General features: G+C 39.2%; 1 protein-coding gene across 3 annotated transcripts in view; it reads left to right on the top strand.

The window, feature by feature from the left end:
* The window catches only part of LOC122562058 (myosin-10), a 159,471-nt gene that overhangs the window by 84,670 nt on the left and 57,269 nt on the right, over window positions 1–17,532 (top strand). For all 3 annotated transcript variants that reach the window (XM_043714526.1, XM_043714525.1, XM_043714524.1), the window contains 5 exons: window positions 1,015–1,107; window positions 10,192–10,255; window positions 10,883–10,981; window positions 12,166–12,309; window positions 16,370–16,465. In XM_043714526.1, coding sequence (XP_043570461.1) covers window positions 1,015–1,107; window positions 10,192–10,255; window positions 10,883–10,981; window positions 12,166–12,309; window positions 16,370–16,465 — 496 coding nt within the window. The remainder of the gene's footprint in view (window positions 1–1,014; window positions 1,108–10,191; window positions 10,256–10,882; window positions 10,982–12,165; window positions 12,310–16,369; window positions 16,466–17,532) is intronic.

The raw sequence follows: 17,532 nt of genomic DNA, 5'->3' as shown, positions 1-17,532 counted from the left end.
ATTTATCTTGTATTTGTTATTTAATTATAGGAATACACCTATTTTTTTTCTCTCGTGAGTAATGGAGATAATTGTAGCTTGTGTTCTCTTTTGAATGCACCATTAATATGGGAAAATACAATTTCATTCTTCAAATCTGTGGCACAACTTTACTGTCCATTTAATCCTTCAAATAAACTAACTCCTCAGTTTGTAAGCCAACATTGCATTAATCAGGTATTGTAGAATCAAAAATTGCAATGATAGCAATAATTTCCCCCGATGTTTGAAAAGGTTTAATAGCCTTGTCAAGAATCTGAAAATGTTGGAAGTCTGTTTTCTGAAGCTATCCTCCACTTGTATTTTAAATTACTCAATTTTTGCATTACTTGCAAGACTGGTCACTTTGTAATCCAAGTAATCTGGTTAATATTATATCTCACCCATAGTTTCAATAGTACTGCAGTATCCTCTTGCTCTCGCAGTTTGGATCTAGCCTGGTGTAAGAGTAAATTTAGAGATTTGGATCTATTTTAATGCTTCACGCCCTGCACTTATCACTTTTATTTAAGAAGTTTCCAACAATGGAAGTTCTGTCAAGTGACCGGAATTAAATTTGTGTCCAATGAAAGACCAGCTGAAGATCATGATCATTGTGCTTGCAGTAATTGCGCAACTAATGAAAAAGTAAAATATTTGGAGTGTTCACTTAATCTATCCCGTCTTCTCTTGGCATTCAAACTTGACTGGATGTTGATAAATGGACGTAGACAACTTATTTTTTCCTCTGGTCAGACACCAATTGGTACAAGCATAATTCGTGCTTCATGTTTCCATCACATGCTAGTAATCTCAAACTTAGTCACTTGTTCAGAAAAGAATAGTCCTGCAAACCTTATAAACAACTAAACTCCAAACTGGCATTCTTCCACTAACTGAATTACTGATGGGGTTTTTATCTGTGCATCCATGTTGGTATGGTTTCTGTCATGTTCTTGTTGTTTTCTCTAATGGCTTCCTCCTTGTCTGTCTTAGGGAGAATTGGAACGGCAACTTCTGCAAGCAAACCCTATATTAGAATCATTTGGCAATGCCAAAACTGTGAAAAATGACAACTCTTCACGCTTTGTAAGTAAATGGTACTGAATTGTTGTCAGCTTCATACTTTTCAGCTTGCAGCTGTCCCTAATGTTTTCTTCTTCATGCATTTTGTTGGTTCAAGTCCCACTCTAATCAACTTAATTCATGTGCACTGCTCCTAATGTCCAAACTCCATTTGAATGTGAAGATAAACCATGAAATACTTTATTGATTAAGCACAGAAGCTGTTTGGTTATTGCACTGATCTAAATAACAAATTTGTTCAATAAAATGCTTAGCTAATGTGGATTGGCTTAGCAGCATGATTTCAATACTACAACCATTCAAGTAGACTTCCAAGATGGCTAACAGCTTAAAGTTTGCTTTTAAAAATGGGCAAAATGTTTTAAATGAACAATTTTAAACAGTCATAGAAAAAAAACCCCTTAAATCTGCATGGCTACTCGGGACATAAGATCATTAGGAACTGGAGTATGCCATTCAGCCCCTCAAGCTTGTTCTGCCATTCTGTGAAATCATGGCTGATCTGTGGCTTAATTCCATATCCTCCAATACCCTTAACCAAAAAAGTTATTTATCTCCGACTTAATGGCTGATTCCGCAGCCATTTTGCTTTTTAAAAAGTTTCAAACATCTACCATCTGTGTGTGCAGAAGAGCTCCCAGTGTCTCTGAATGGCCGGGCCTAATGGTTAAATTATGTCCCCTAGTTCTGGAATCCCTAGCCATTGGAAATAGTTTATCTGTATCTAACCTGGTCTTTTCTTGAAGATTTTGATCAAATCTCTCCTAACCTTCTAAACCTGGACATTATCCCTGGGCACTACAGGGCAATTTAGCATGGCCAGTTCACCTAATCTGCGCATTTTTGGACTGCGGGAGGAAACCCAATGCAGACATGGAGAGGATATACAAACTCTATGCAGCCATCCAAGACTGAATGGAACCTGGGTCCCTGATGCTGACGCGCAGCAATGTTAACCACTGTGCTTCTGTGTCATTCTGGTCATTTCCCAGCCATGTCAGTAATTTGTCATCAGTTCTGTCAGCTTCTACTTTAGTTATGTCTGTATGTGGGATGTTATCACATACCTTTTTCAAGTTAATTTAAGCAACATCCATTATAAACAATATCTACAGACATTCCCTTGTCTCCTACCTTTTAGTCACCACATCAAAAAGAAGTTTGTCAGGAATGTACGATCTACCTGTCATGAATCATTTTGGCTCTCCCCTGATTTAAACTGAATTTTAAGGTGTTCAGTTTTTCTGTCTGAGATTATAGACTCTAACAATTTTCACATAACAAATATTAGGCTAACTAGTTTGTAATTCTGGTTTTCCTCCTCTTTTTGAAAGAAGGCAAAAGTGGAACGCAGTATCCAATTTTTCAACCAAGGGAGATTACTCTCATACCTAGGGAGCTCTGAAGGGTTATTGTTAGGGTATCTACAAGTGCTTGGCAGAAAGTGGATACTGCAGATGCTGGAGATCAGTCCAGGCTAGTGATGCTGGAAAAGCACAGCAGGCCAGGCAGCATTCAACGAGCAGGAACATTGACGTTTTGGGCAAAAGTTCTTCATCAGGAATTCCTGTGCTTTTCCAACACCTATCTACAAGTGCTCCCCTACTTCCTTTTAACGACCTCTTTACCTGCACTTCACCGAATCTCGTCTACCACACAGTAGTGAATGTGGTACTCGTCTACACGTCTGGAAAAATGATTGACTGCAAAACAGACCCTGAGCTTCCATTGCCTGCCACTTCAACACAACAATCCATCTTCCGCAACTACACTGGCCCCACCCCCCGCCTTTTCCTCCGCTACATCGATGACTGTATCGGCGCCGCCTCGTGCTCCCACGAGGAGGTTGAACAGTTCATCCACTTCACCAACACCTTCCACCCCGACCTCAAATTCACCTGGACAGTCCCAGATTCCTCCCTCCCCTTCCTCGACCTATCTATTTCTACCTCAGGCGACCGAATCAACACGGACATCTACTACAAACCGACCGACTCCCACAGCTAACTGGACTACACCTCCTCCCATCCTGCCCCCTGTAAAAACGCCAACCCATTCTCCCAATTCCTTCGACTCCGCCGCATCTGCTCCCAGGAGGACCAGTTCAAAATACGTACAACACAGATGGCCTCCTCCTTCAAGGACCGCAACTTCCCCCCCGACGTGGCCGACGGTGCCCGCCACCGCATCTCCTCCACTTCCCGCTCCTCCGCCCTTGAGCCCCGCCCCTCCAACCGCCACCAGGACAGAACCCCACTGGTCCTCACCTACCACCCCACCAATCTCCATGTACAGCGCATCATCCGCCGTCACTTCCGCCACCTCCAAACAGACCCCAGCACCAAGGATATATTTCCCTCCCCACCCCTATCAGCTTTCCGTAGAGACCACTCCCTCCGCGACTCCCTTGTCAGATCCACACCCCCCACCGACCCAACCACCACTCCCGGCACCTTCCCTTGCAACCGCAGGAGGTGCAACACTTGCGCCCACACCTCCCCCCTCACTCCTCTCCAAGGCCCAAAAGGAAACTCCCATATCCGCCACAGATTCACCTGCACCTCCACCCACATCATCTACGATCGGCCGGGGCAGTCAGGTTTGTGGATTTTGGGCAGGAGGTAGAAACGGGCGGTGCGGGGTTGTGGGACTATGAGGTTGGAGGTGGTGGATGGGAGATCCCCCGAGGTGATGAGGTTATGGACGGTCTGGGAGATAATGGTTTGTTTGTAGTACCTATCACATTTCCGACGCCCCTCCCCCAAGTCCCTCCTCCCTACCTTTTATCTTAGCCTGCTGGACAAACTTTCCTCATTCCTGAAGAAGGGCTTATGCCCGAAACGTCGATTCTCCTGTTCCCTGGATGCTGCCTGACCTGCTGCGCTTTTCCAGCAACACATTTCCACTTCAACACAACACCCTGTTCCCTAGCTGGAGCAAACCCAAGACAGATGTCAATGAAGCTCCTTGCAAGTTGGAAGAGCAGCAACTTATTTTCTGCTTGGGAACTTTACAATCTTCTGGACTGTAATGAGCTCATCAATGGGTGGCACAGTGGTTAGCACTGCTGCCTCACAGCGCCAGAGATTCTGGTTTAATTCCCACGTCAGGTGACTGTGTGTGGAGTTTGCACATTCTCCCCATGTCTGTGGGTTTCCTCCCACAGTCCAAAAAAATGTGCAGGTTAGGTGAATTGGCCATGCTAAATTGCTCAGTGTTAAGTGAAGGGGTAAATGTCTGGGTGGATTGCGCTTCGGCGGGTCGGTGTGGACTTGGGCCGAAGGGCCTGTTTCAACACTAAGTAATCTAATTTTAGAGATTTAGGCACATTCTCCTGTCCTTACCCCAACCGTGACACACAGTTGTCTCTTGGTCTGCTATTGCACACTAACTGTTGTTAGCCTAGCCACTAATTGTCGCCGTTAGTAGCTATTCATTCTCCCAGGGCAATTGTTATCCACTCTCTGTCCAACTGTTCTTCTCTCTTTGGTTTCTATCATTTGCTCCTTATCCATCTTAACTAACTTTTTCCTAGCTGCCGTGAGCTCTGAGGAAGAGTCACTGCACCTGAAATATTAACTGATTTCTCTACATAGATGCTACCAGACATGCTGAGCTTTTCCAGCAATTTCTTTGTTTCATCTAACCTATTACCTCTGGGAGTGTCACCCCCTGACTTATGTTGCTGTGAAAACCCACCACATTAAACCTTCAAAACTGACCTTCAAGTCATTTCTGTTTAAAGCTCTTCATAATCGGGGCTCCCACTTCAGCCAGTCATGTCTGCTTTAGCTAGCAGTAACCATAAAATGTTGTGGAATATAGATATTAGTCTGCTGCAACTAAAGTAGTGTCATTAACCGGGGACATTAATGTTTCATTACCTCAAAGATGTTACAAAACTACATTGGACTGCTCGTGTATCTCCTGATCAGTTTAGCAAGTTGAGTCATAGGACTTGTCTTGTTCCTCTCCCTGTTAATCTGCTTTTGGAGTGTCACTCCAAAATTTAATGAGAAACTTAAATGTCACCTCCTGATCTGGTATTCATACCACAGAATGCAAAGCTGGATTTGTTTTTAAGTCTTTTTTGAGGTATAATTTTACATCCTTTCTATTCACAAATTCTAATGCTTTTAAATGATGAAGCCATGAATGTATTACACAGGTCTTTTGAAAAGACTTGACCTTTTAATGCCACTTTACTCATTTTATGGGATGTGGGTGTCGCTAGTTGGGTCTAGTGTGTGTTGCCTATCTTATTTAGATTAGATTACTTAGTGTGGAAACAGGCCCTTCGGCCCAACAAGTCCACACCGACCCGCCGAAGCGTAACCCACCCAGACCCATTCCCGTACATTTACCCCTTCACCTAACACTACGGGCAATTTAGCATGGCCAATTTGCCTAACCTGCACATTTTTTGGATTGTGGGAGGAAACCGGAGCACCCGGAGGAAACCCATGCAGACACAGGGAGAATGTGCAAACTCCACACAGTCGCCTGAGGTGGGAATTGAACCCGGGTCTCTGGTGCTGTGAGGTAACAGTGCTAACCACTGTGCCGCCCACAGTTAACCTTGAATTGAATGGCTTGCTATGCTATTTCCGAGATTAAGAATAAACCTCATTGTTGAGAGTCTGGAGTTGCATCAAGGTCAGACCAGGTGAAGATGGCAGATTTCCTTCTCGAAAGGACGTTAGTGGACAGTTTAGTTTAGTTTTGTTATCGTTGACTTGCAATCTAGTGTTTAATTGTGCAATGTGAATTAAATCCGATGTTGTGGGATTCAAATCTGGATTCCCTGAACATTGTCACAGGACGAGGGATCCAGGAAATGTCATTACTCCATCACTTCCCTGCTGAGATCAATGAAATATTGAGCTCATTAATGGTCATTTATGCAATTGAAATGCTAATTTTGTTTAGCTATTTGCAGAACTTCAATTGAATATAATAGCAAATCAAACGAATTGACAAGTGAATATTAAATATACATGTACTAGTTTGTGAATATCCTGACAAACTTTGAAGAATGAAGGAACAAATGCAAATCTGCTTTGATCATCTAAGATACAGCTGAGAAACGTCACCAATCTAAACTTAAACTGAAATTCCAGAATTTTCAAAAGATTATGCACTCAGCAACATTGAATAAGAAGTCAAAATTGCCTCATCGCCATGCATAATTAGCATTGGGCCTTTTGCAGTATTGTGATCAGAGACATTATTCCTGAGGGCATTGCAGGTTTGTTCTTTAGCTTGCATGTCTCGTTAATGTACTGACTGACTTTTGGGCTGAGTATCAAAATACCTTTGTAAAAGGTTTTGGATAATATCCTACTCCTTGTGAAGCCAGTTCAGCCCTTTGTGGTTTAAAGTGTTGCAATCCCCAGAGCCTCTGAAATATCCCCGTTTGCCTCTGAAGACTGTGTTTCAATAAACATTCTGCAGATCATACTGTTTAATCTGGCAGGTAGCATTTTTATTGATGTTTTCTCTCCTTTTCGTAGCCTTTCTATTTGCACACTTTCCACACTACTGCCCTTGTGTAGTTTTCAGCTGAGAATCTCCCCAGGCTAATGAAGAGATTACAACCTTTGCTTGGGGTGGATGGTCATTTCCAAACAGGTTAGACTGTACTCTCTGTCAGGTGCTCATACCAACTGCAAAACCCCATTTTGACTTGTTAGCACGAGTAATCCAGGCAACTTCTAGATCAATCACTTTCGTTTTAGGGTGGGGGAGGTGGGAAGAGTTATCGTGGTAATCTGGATTGAGGGACCATTTTTAATGTATCCTACTTTTCCATATTTGGAGTTCTGGATTCCAGAAGGATTTTGTTTATTGCTAAAAATATTTGAGGCTAAGATGGTTCCAAAATAATTGAAGCAATAGCTTTGGAAGTGTGAAGTGTTCAAGGAAGGTTGCAGCCAACATTTTTGGGTTTGAGGCAATACATCTGTAAGTTATTTAATGTCTTAACATTGCTGTGGTCTGATCCCCATGGTATTTTTATTCTGAAACCTGATAGACAATGTAGAAGCTTAAAAATGGCAAGTATCTACTGTGCCAGCTACAATTCCTTTAGAGTTTAACATTTCTATCATCCTACAAATCAAACATTTGAACATTGAGAGGAGTTTAAATAGTGACTTGTTACATAGCATTTCAAGAAGCAAATTATTTCATGGTAAAAATGGAATGACTAGTTAAAGCAATTTCTTGATGGGTGTACATTAAGTACTGAATTGCAATATTTTAACACTTAACAGCAGTGCTATTCTTTAGCTTGTGAATGAAACTAAAGTGTTTTAAATGTTGATGGGGTGAACTCTGACAGGCAGAAAGCAACTCATTGCACAGCAGTCAGCTATTTTTCCTTGCCTTTACCACTTTCCCTAATCTCTCCTTCCAGATCCCTGCAACTTCATATTTCCATTGAATTCTCTGCACTTGCTCTCATGCTCCCCTCCCCAAGTTTTCTTGCCTTGTGAAACAGTCTTCTGTTCCCCCTCTCAGATTGCTGAGAACAAGTCAGTCTGCACTGAACACAATGTGCTCTTGTTGCAGTAATTCATGTGGATGATGTGTAGAACACAAGATTCTCAAAATGAACCTGCTCAGCGGAGTTTAGAGTGACCAGGTTTTCAGACAGGTCATGGGGAAATAGCTTCATGTTGATGAGGTGAGAGTCTCTGAAATTGTGCAGCACAAAGTTTTCTTCCCAGAACCCTGGTCAAACTTTTTTAAATCCCGGAGCTGCACCATCATCTGTATATGCTCAGCCTTGGCTATCAGTAAGCTCCTGGTTGCTAAAATGTGACATCAACAAATTGGGTGGTGCTGACAGCCTTGAGAGCTCCTGGAATGCCAGCCTATCTGGGGGTGTATCTCTGGGCTCAGCTACCAGTCAAGGGTGACCCCAACAGTCCTAATGTATCTTCGATTACATTCTAGTTGCATTTGTTTTGTTACCAACTTGTTTTCCATTTGCGTTGTTAAAATTTACCTAAAATGAAAACCAAAAACCAGGCTGCTTGACTGGAAACTGTTGAGATTCTGAGGGCAAGTAAGTAAAAAGCTGTGCAAAACTGCACACATCCATTCCCTAATGGAGCTGCATGTAATGTTCAAATCTGCACCACTATCCTCACAAACCAATAACATGTTGGTAAGAAAATGTTAAGTTTTTAAAATGAATAGTCGTCCCTTCATACGTGCAAGTGTTCGTTTTCCGAGGAACTGCTGTGAATGAGAAATTCACAAATACAGAGTCCACTTAAAAATACCAGTTAAAAAGCAAACTAAAAATTGTGGGTAGGAGTTTACCTGCCCACAATTGTTGAATTTTTATTGCTATGTTTTGGTGAGAATAGGTGACCTTGAGGATACAGGATTTGCTGTGCCTCGTTAAAACTTTGTTCTCGAGCTCCTACCCTAAACCAGAATGGAAAGCCTTCCAATCGTAACAAAGCCAGTGCATGCTCGTGGAGTTTCAATTTGACATGTTTGTTCCCCTAATAACGATTGAAAAGGAAAAAATGTTTTCTGACACTTGGTCATCATTGCAGCAAAAAATGAATTCTTCTTTTCCCATTCTGTTCATCTGATGTCCTGTTTTTAATACTAGGACTTGCTAAGCTAATATTTGTTGCTGGACTAGTTGCCTTTTAAGAAGGTGGGGAATTACCACCTTTTTTTAATTGCTGAGGTCCATACTCTATGTTGACTCTCCAGTGCTCTTGGGGAGGGACTTCTGGGGTTTCTACCATGAACAGCTTCTGTAATATGTAAAATATGAAAAGATAACACGAGTTGACCACCTGCAAATTTAATTTAACTTGCTCTGGAGTAAGACACCAGGCCTGAGGAATCATTTTTGCCATCTCTGAAATGGGACACTGTTTTTGAAACTTGTCAACTGTCCTAGCGAAAACAACTTTGAAGGAATGTTTATCCAGTGAGTAAACTTCATTTTTATCAGAATTATTTATTACACTCGAGCAATTAAATTAAAAATATGCACTTAATCAAAACTTGAACTGATTTTATGAAATGTTCAAAAGGGTTTTGTGCCAAGTTGAAGTTCTTTTCAGTCTTTATTTTTACTTTTTGCACAGATTCTCTTTTTCTCACTACTGGAGCTCGTTTGTCATTTCTCTGGCACCATTTTCTCATGTCTCATTCTTTAGCAATCTGTCCCATCTTTTATTATCCAGTGAGAATCCCCTCCTTTCCTGAATCCCTTTCTCCTTTAAACTGAGTTTTCTGGTATGTTCAGTAATTCATACTACTTCAGAGTCAGCTGGGATCTCTGTAGATTAATCTTGATTTGTTATTTCAAATAAAAACAATCCATTTACAGTGCAGAAATGACTGCAATTCTCCAAAGATTTAAAGTTGGTAACCGATTCATATGCTCTGCTGATATAGTCTTGGCATGTTTTATAGAAGCTCTTTGAAAAGTTTAAGGCTCACATTGGGAATTTAACCATGTAAAAGGCCACGATTGAGCTTCCTTTTTTTTTCAAAAGGAAAATAAATCACACTGCCAAGTCAGTTGAGTTTTGGTGATTTTGATTTTTAGCTAAGAAATTGTAATGTCTGTTGCTTCAATGACATTGTGACCTATAATGATGGACTGAACTTGAAATTATCTATAGCATTGGAAAACAGGCTTAAAATACAGTTAATGAATTTGGGTTAGTTTCGACTTTAATTCTGTCGTCTTCAATTCTGTCCCCACCACCCCCAAAAAAACTGTCGTTAAATCAATCTAAATATTTCTCGCTGGTTTTGACTCAGTTGTAGATGTGCTTGTCACTTATTGATGATTGATGTACTTAGATTGAAAAATGTCTGAACAGCTCATGGCAGGTCTTGTTTTTTTCACTATCACCCTGATAACCTGTGAAGTTTTATAAACATCCATTAGCACCTTAGCTTAAGATTATTTGGAATTGTTAAACTTGGCAACATTTTGTGTCTATGATTACTATTTTCAAGTGCATAATTTTATGTAACTTAATATTTACAAAAGTGCTAAGTCTGGATGTATGCTTAAATAATTTTTTTCTCTTGTAGGGCAAGTTTATCCGAATCAACTTTGATGTGACTGGTTACATTGTGGGGGCCAACATTGAGACCTGTATCCTGATAACTGGTTGTATTTGAGGGGGAGGTGCTAGAGTACAAGGTGTAGGATAAAAATATTGTCTTGGAGATTTTTGCTTATTTTTTTGTCGATATTTGGATAATGCTATTAAACTATTTTGGAGATGGAAGATTATTCTTTATCAATTCATGGTGCATTTTGAAGGTGAATGGGGATAATGCGGAAAGGTGGAGCTGATACCGAAGGCCAGCCATGATCATGTTGATTGGTGAAGCAGATTCAGGGGTCCAAATGATGAATATTTTAGATTTGTTAGACTTTTATGCACAAACCAATTATTAATCCAATATTTTCAATGAGCCCAGTTTGATTTGGAAACAAAGAAAATTTGATAGAAGGAAGATCCTCTGTTAAATTGAGATCTTCCAATAACAGGTTAACTAAATCTTACCAAACACAGCCATCTTAAAAGTTTGATTTTTTGCAACTGTTTTGTTTGTCAATAGATACTCTAACTTCCTTTCCAGATTAGCACTATTTAAGATAAAGTTTTGTAAATGGCAGTCATCTGGCAATTGTTACAAAGACCTCAGCATTTTGACATCCTGGAATTTGGTAAGCATGTTAAAATGTTTAAAAATGATCCTTGACTTTGACCAGATCTTCTGGAAAAATCCCGAGCAATCCGCCAGGCTAAGGAAGAAAGAACATTCCATATTTTCTATCAGCTGCTTTGTGGTGCAGGAGAACATCTCAAATGTAAATCCAGTTCATGAATGAAAAATGTTGAGATATATTCTTGTTTTCCCCCCCTCACCTTGCAGAGTTAGTCAGATATGAGGATTTGGATAGAAATCACCATGCTCCATTGTATTCAATTTGCTTTCCTCCCCCACATGTTAGACTGGAAACTAAGTTCAGGCATGCAGAGATTGCAGAGCAATGTTGATTTCCAAACTTCAGTGGAAATGAGACATCTGGGATTAATTTTTGACTTCACTTAAGGCTTTAGTCTCAAGTTATTATACAATAATCAAGTTGGAATTTGTTCAACTTATGATAAAATTAATGTTGATATCTGGTTTGCACATTATTTGCCCAGATAATGTGGCAAGCATTAACACTAAATTTTTAAATTACATATGTTTTGGCATTCAGACAGGAACTGGAGCAGTTTAGTGTTGACCCATTGTACAAGTGCCCCAGCAAGTTCACACTATTGCCAGAATTTTTTTTACTTTTATCGATCATGTTGTATTGGTATTAATGGGTAGGGCAAAGTTTACTTGCATTATACTCTCTTTTGGTACAGTTTGCCACCTCGCTGCTTATTGTATGGAAGAATGACCAGTGTTCCATTAAACCATAACAGGCCAGAAAAAGTAGTTTTCATTCCCAATTTTAACTTCAGGATCCACTACTAAATAAAAGGATTTAGTAACCATATTTCCCCCTTGACTTGCAATTCAGTGTCCTTTCTATAAAGAGTTTGTTAACTGAACATATTTTTGAATTCCATTATGACTTCTCTAGTCAAACACGTTAATGTTCAATTGTGTTTGAAGCAGGTTGGCACGGCTATTATAAAGGTGACTGCTTACTGGTTTCACAAATGCAAACAAGTATAAACCTGCAAAAGTGTCTCCTTTTTAAGAAATGTGGCTGGAAAAGAGGGGTTGTGGATAGAAGGGAGACTTTGCAGATGAAACAATGTACTGCTTTTGAGGCTGTCTTTTTAATTATCAGCCTTAAACCTGATTCCTGTAATTCATAACTTTTTGGATCTTCACTTTTGCATCTGACCCTCCCTCCTTGATGCACCGATGCCCTTCCCTTGTTTTCTGTAGGATCTAAAGTCTTGCTTTCTACAATGTAATTTTATTTCCTGTGCATGTATCAATTTTTAAGAAACCTATAATGGAACTTTTTTTTTAAATACACAGCTGATTTGTTGCTTGAAGGATTTAATAGTTACCGTTTCCTATCCAATGGTTATGTCCCTATCCCTGGACAGCAGGAAAAAGATAACTTTCAAGAAACCATGGAGGCAATGCACATCATGGGTTTTTCACATGAGGAAATATTGTGTAAGTTGGTATCTTTGCCATATTTAGTCAATCAATATACAAAAATTCGTAAGATTAATGGGATTATGTTCTCTTAAAGGGTGAGAAAATAGAGCCTTGAGGTATTTATTATTGTGCTTAAATTTTAATCAGAAAATGGGGAAAATTCATAATATGGGGCAATATTGTATGGTGGACAGTTCACAATTACAGAAACCATTTTTCAAAGGCTTCTGGTCCATCTGAACTGACCAGTGGCCTTGATCTTACAACAAGCATGGCAGCAAAATTGACAGTATTTGATATTTCAGAAATCAACCTGTGCAGTTAAAGGGGCAAATACAATCAGTCGGTCAAACCTTCTTTTAGATTAAGTGGATGTAAGACTGCATGGGGAGGGAAGGGGAAGTTTTGGGAGGACTTGGAACATCCTATTTAAGTTACCTTTAGTTGTCAATCTTAAATCTGTTCATGTATGGCTTATTCACCTTTTTCAGTATTTTCTTTATCCTAATTTCTCCTTCCTTTTTAAGGTACCGAAGAACTTCCCATGCTTTTAGACCATTAAGGGGAGGGCAATGAGCTGGTGGTAGTATAGTTGGACTGTTGAACCAGGGACCCACAGCAGATGGTGGAATTTGAATGCAAAGAAAAACTGGCAATTGAGTCTAATGGTGACCACTAATACTTTTATCGATTGTTGGAAAAAACTCATCTGGTTCATGCTCTTTAGGGAAGGAAACTGGCATCTGCTCTGTGTGACTGCAGACCCAGCACAATGTATTCCACTCTTAACTGCCCTCTGGGCAATTAGAGATGGGCAGTAAATGCTGGAACAACCAGTGAGGCCCTCATCCTGTGAATGAATCTTAAAAATTGCAAATCACTGAACTGATAAGAATTTCCATTTTTACGTAGTTGATATTTTTAAGTCCCTTTGGGAACAATTGAACATTACTGAATGAGGCACTTAAGAAACATTTGACCCTTTAATTTTACACTCAGAATTTCCAATTTCAAGTATGATTCCATGCACTTAACTTTTTTAAATCTCATATTTTAATCCCACAATGTTAGTCAAATGTTTTGCTCACCGTAAAATTTATATTTGTAAAATGTTTATATTTTAGTTCATGACTTGTGGGAATTCTTCAGTCTGGTTGCTTACCCAATTTTAACATTACTGTAGCTGATACCTGGAGATGCCCTTAATCTAGCACCAGATTCCAGTTAACACCAGGAATCACTTAATATTTGTGGGCAGCTTTCTGAGAGGTCGCCATTACTGATATTAGAAGCATTTCTTTTGCTAAATTATCAAAAGTAAGTCTGTCTCAATTTTAAAAAAAAAGTGAGACTGTTACACTTTCTGTTTTAATGGGTGAACTTTATTTGGATTTTTTTCTTGTTTTTTCATGTCTTTTTCCAGTTTGGTTACATAAATTCACAATGTGGTTGTGAAAAATGCAATTCCAGTTTTAGTACAATGTTCTAATCCTGTGAATTTTGAAATTTATTTTCTGAACAATTTTAATTTAACAGGTACATCAGACTGTGTATATTTAATGCTCAAACAGGCATTAATATCTATCACTATTTCTGGTAGTGTTTTTCAGGAATATGTTCATAATCAGTGTCAGGTGGTTCTTGTCAACTGGACAAATACATTTTCCTCATTGAATGGGTTTTGAGAAGCAATTAACATGCAATTGACATGTAAATCTCTTTCCAGTGGTCATATCCTTACTCAGCATATTTCCCACTGCATTCACTCGAGTATAAAATTGACATGGAGTATGTTCAATTCTAGGGAAATGTGCATTTTTTCCATTAACCCAACTTTGTTCTGTAAAAGTCATCCAACGTCAAATTGATGAAAGTGAACTGGAAAGGGAATTCTGTCTTAAAGCCAAGACTTGGACTGTTTCATGTTTAAAATAAAACAACCAGTTCTTTCACTTTAAGTCTGAAATCATATCCAAACATTAACTTGTCATTATAGTCACCCAGCAAATATTGATCACATTTCAGTTTAAAGTTCTGATTTCTGTTTCTGTATTTGTGCTCTAAGCTACAAAACAGTGAAATGTTGTCATGGCTGTAGTAATTACAGAATAATTAACTGTGTAGGGAATTGCAATAAAAAAAGTTAAAGTTGATTGATCTCTTCATTGGAAGTTGAACTAATGTTTACTGCCTACCATGGATTGCAAAATAGTATTGAGTGAATGAGTTGCTCTCAAAGATGATACCAAACATTAGCAATTGTGAATTGGCACATTGTTTATTAAACAGTCAATACCATTATTAAGCATTGAATTAAAGGCAATTGGGTCAGCTTAAGATGTAGTTTCAGTACAATGCAAGATCTTTTGACTAACGAAGCTTTAATCTTGTAATACATCAGTATTAATAGTTTCCATTCAGAATGTTACTCTTTTGAAGTCTTTTGTTCCACTATTAAAGTGCCAGCAGTTTACAGTCCTACTCTTGCTTAGTATATAGATGACAACCTTGTAAATTTGGCTAGATTTAGTTCCCCTAGTACATTCAGTCTCTGAACAGCAGAATGTTGTTCTGCTTCCATGGTCTTTATATCTAGCCCTTTAGATTACAGGGGAATATGGTGAATTGGATCCAAAATTGTTCACTGCTTTTGCAGATGTTTTTGCAAATGGAATACAGCTTCCAATGGTGGCCCAGTGTTCTGTGGGTCTCTTGTTTATGGTATATACTAATGATTCACACTTTGTGTGAAGCATGATTTGGAAAGTTGTAGATGCCACAAGTTGGCAAGGCAATTGCTAGTAAAGAGGGCGCTGTTCCAGCTGGATGATATCTTTTGAGTGGATGGAAAAATGGCAAATGGAATTCAATCCAGAAAAGTACAAGGTTATGCATTTGAGGGCAAGGGAAATAAAGCAAGGGAATACATGTGGGATGTTTTCCTTTGTTGAGCAAGGAAAAACAAAGCTGTGGGATAATACTGGAACCCATTCGGTCACAGCTGGAATCTTGTCTATGGTTCTGCTCACCATCTTACAAAGAAGGCATAATTGCTTTGAATATAGGGGAGATTTGCAGGAATGTTGCCAGGATTTGAAAATTGCAGATTTGAGGTAAGACTGGATATGTTATGGTGGTTGTCCTTGCATGAGAGGAGGCTGAGGGGTGACCTGATTAATTTTTCCACCTCAATGAGAGGTTTGGATAGTGGACAGGACAGGTGGAGAAGTCAATTAATGGAGACAGATTTAAAGGTAATAGGTAGAAGAATTTGAGGGCACAGGAGGAAAAGCTCACCCCTCACCAAAAAAAAATGGTAGTTGATTTTTAAAAAGGAATCTGTCTGCACCTGAAGGGCTGTAAGACCACCAGTCAAATGCTGGAAAATGGATTCGAATGGGCAGCAAGTTTAATTCCAGCTGAGCAGGTGCAATGTGCACATGCTGTAACCTTTCTATGGCTCTTCTCATTCTTTGGTCTTATGTTGGTGTATCGGTGTCACATTATTTTTGAATTGCTGTGCATTTCTGTATGAATTCCTAGGATTGAATGTTAAGTATATGCTCTATCTGTTGCTTCGGCTATGTCATACTTGACAATATTTCAAGTCATCAAGGAGCCTTAAAAAGGGCTTAAGTTTCCAAACTCTTTGTGGTATTAATTTTGTTTAGTTAAAGGTGCATTCATAAAACTGGTTTAGCATCCGTGTAGCTGTGTAAATGTAACCTGTCTTGGTTTCCATGCAAGGATCCTGCTCCACTACTTTCAGAAAGCTTTGATCTTGATTTTGCATTCTCCAGTGCAATTTTGAGTTGGATTGTTTTGCTCTGTGTAAAATTTGAAGTGGGTTTGCAGTGTTAGCTGCAACTATATCATGATGTAGTTTAAAGTGGCCGTAATTGGTTTGAGGAGCTGAACCCAAGAAAATGCTGGGAAAGATTTTCAGACCGGACAACTCTGAAGCCTGGTGGATATCATTGTCCCATCTTTTACTACAAAGATCTAAATTTCTTTTCTAGCATGATAGTTTGGACAAGAGATGTTCTTATTAATTGTTCTAATTGTTACCTTCTAGCAATGTTGAAAGTAGCTTCTTCAGTACTGCAGTTTGGTAACATAGTCTTCAAGAAGGAAAGGAATACAGACCAAGCATCTATGCCAGACAACACTGGTAAGCTAAGTCATGTGTCATTAACTTATAGCTATCAGTTTATAACACAAGTTTGTGTATTATGCCACTTTCTTGTTTAACACAATTTTTAGAAGTAGATCTAAAGAATATACTGGCATGAAGTTGCAGCTAGTTAGTGTAATATTAGATTTCTCCACACATCAACCGAAGCTAATTTTCTTTTTCTAGCCTAGCTGTGGCCATTGCAGTACTGCCATGCTGGCTGTTTAACTCCCTAAACTGGGCTTCATTTAACAATAACTTCCCTTCCTCCCTCCAGCCCTCTCAAGGGACTTTAGACCATAAGTCACATTAGTTTGTTCTTTTGATGTTTGCAGATTTTTACATTAAGTAGTCTATTTGTGAATTTTTTCAAAAATTGCATGCAGTCTAACAAGGTTATTTGGAGCCTAGAAAGTAATTGTAAATTGCACAAAAATATCAAATGTATTGTAATGTTGGTAGAGCAGATTTTTTTTTTTTTAAGAAAGCGTTCAAAAGCAGATAATTTGTTCACCTTGTAAGGGTCCTGGGTTAAACTGTGCATGTTAATTTTGATGCAGTAACATTTACCTCAACTGCATCTTGTGGCACAGTATTCCATGGTATTTACTTGTGAAGACATTCTCCTCAACCTTACTTTGTTTTGCAACTCGTGTATGATTAATGGGCATGGAATCACAAGACAGCTACTCCTTGTATAATTCAGTTATTTAATACCCAAGGGGCAGTTTAAGATGAGTGTTTGTGGGGTTGGAACACTTATACTGTGTATGTATTTCTACTTCAGACCTATCTACAGGAGTTCCTCTGTCTTGGGGAGGCTGGCTCCATCTGCCAACTTGCTCGCTTCTGTGATAAGAACAGAAATGCTGAAAATACTTGGCATGTTAGTAGAGAGAGAATTGATGTCTCTGATCCTTCAGAGGACTTGGCTGCTTTTTGTGATTTGCCTTCTATATTGAAAAATAATAGAACAAACTGAGGCATTTATCCAGTTATCAAAGTTGTTCACCATTGAATGGATATACAAATGCTGCTCAATTTTGTGGAATTGTTTTTCTCCA

The sequence above is a fragment of the Chiloscyllium plagiosum genome, chromosome 24 (genome assembly GCF_004010195.1).
Source record: "Chiloscyllium plagiosum isolate BGI_BamShark_2017 chromosome 24, ASM401019v2, whole genome shotgun sequence".
Taxonomy (NCBI): domain Eukaryota; kingdom Metazoa; phylum Chordata; class Chondrichthyes; order Orectolobiformes; family Hemiscylliidae; genus Chiloscyllium; species Chiloscyllium plagiosum.
Note: the sequence above shows the minus strand (reverse complement) of the source record. Positions and strands in the feature narration are given on the sequence as shown.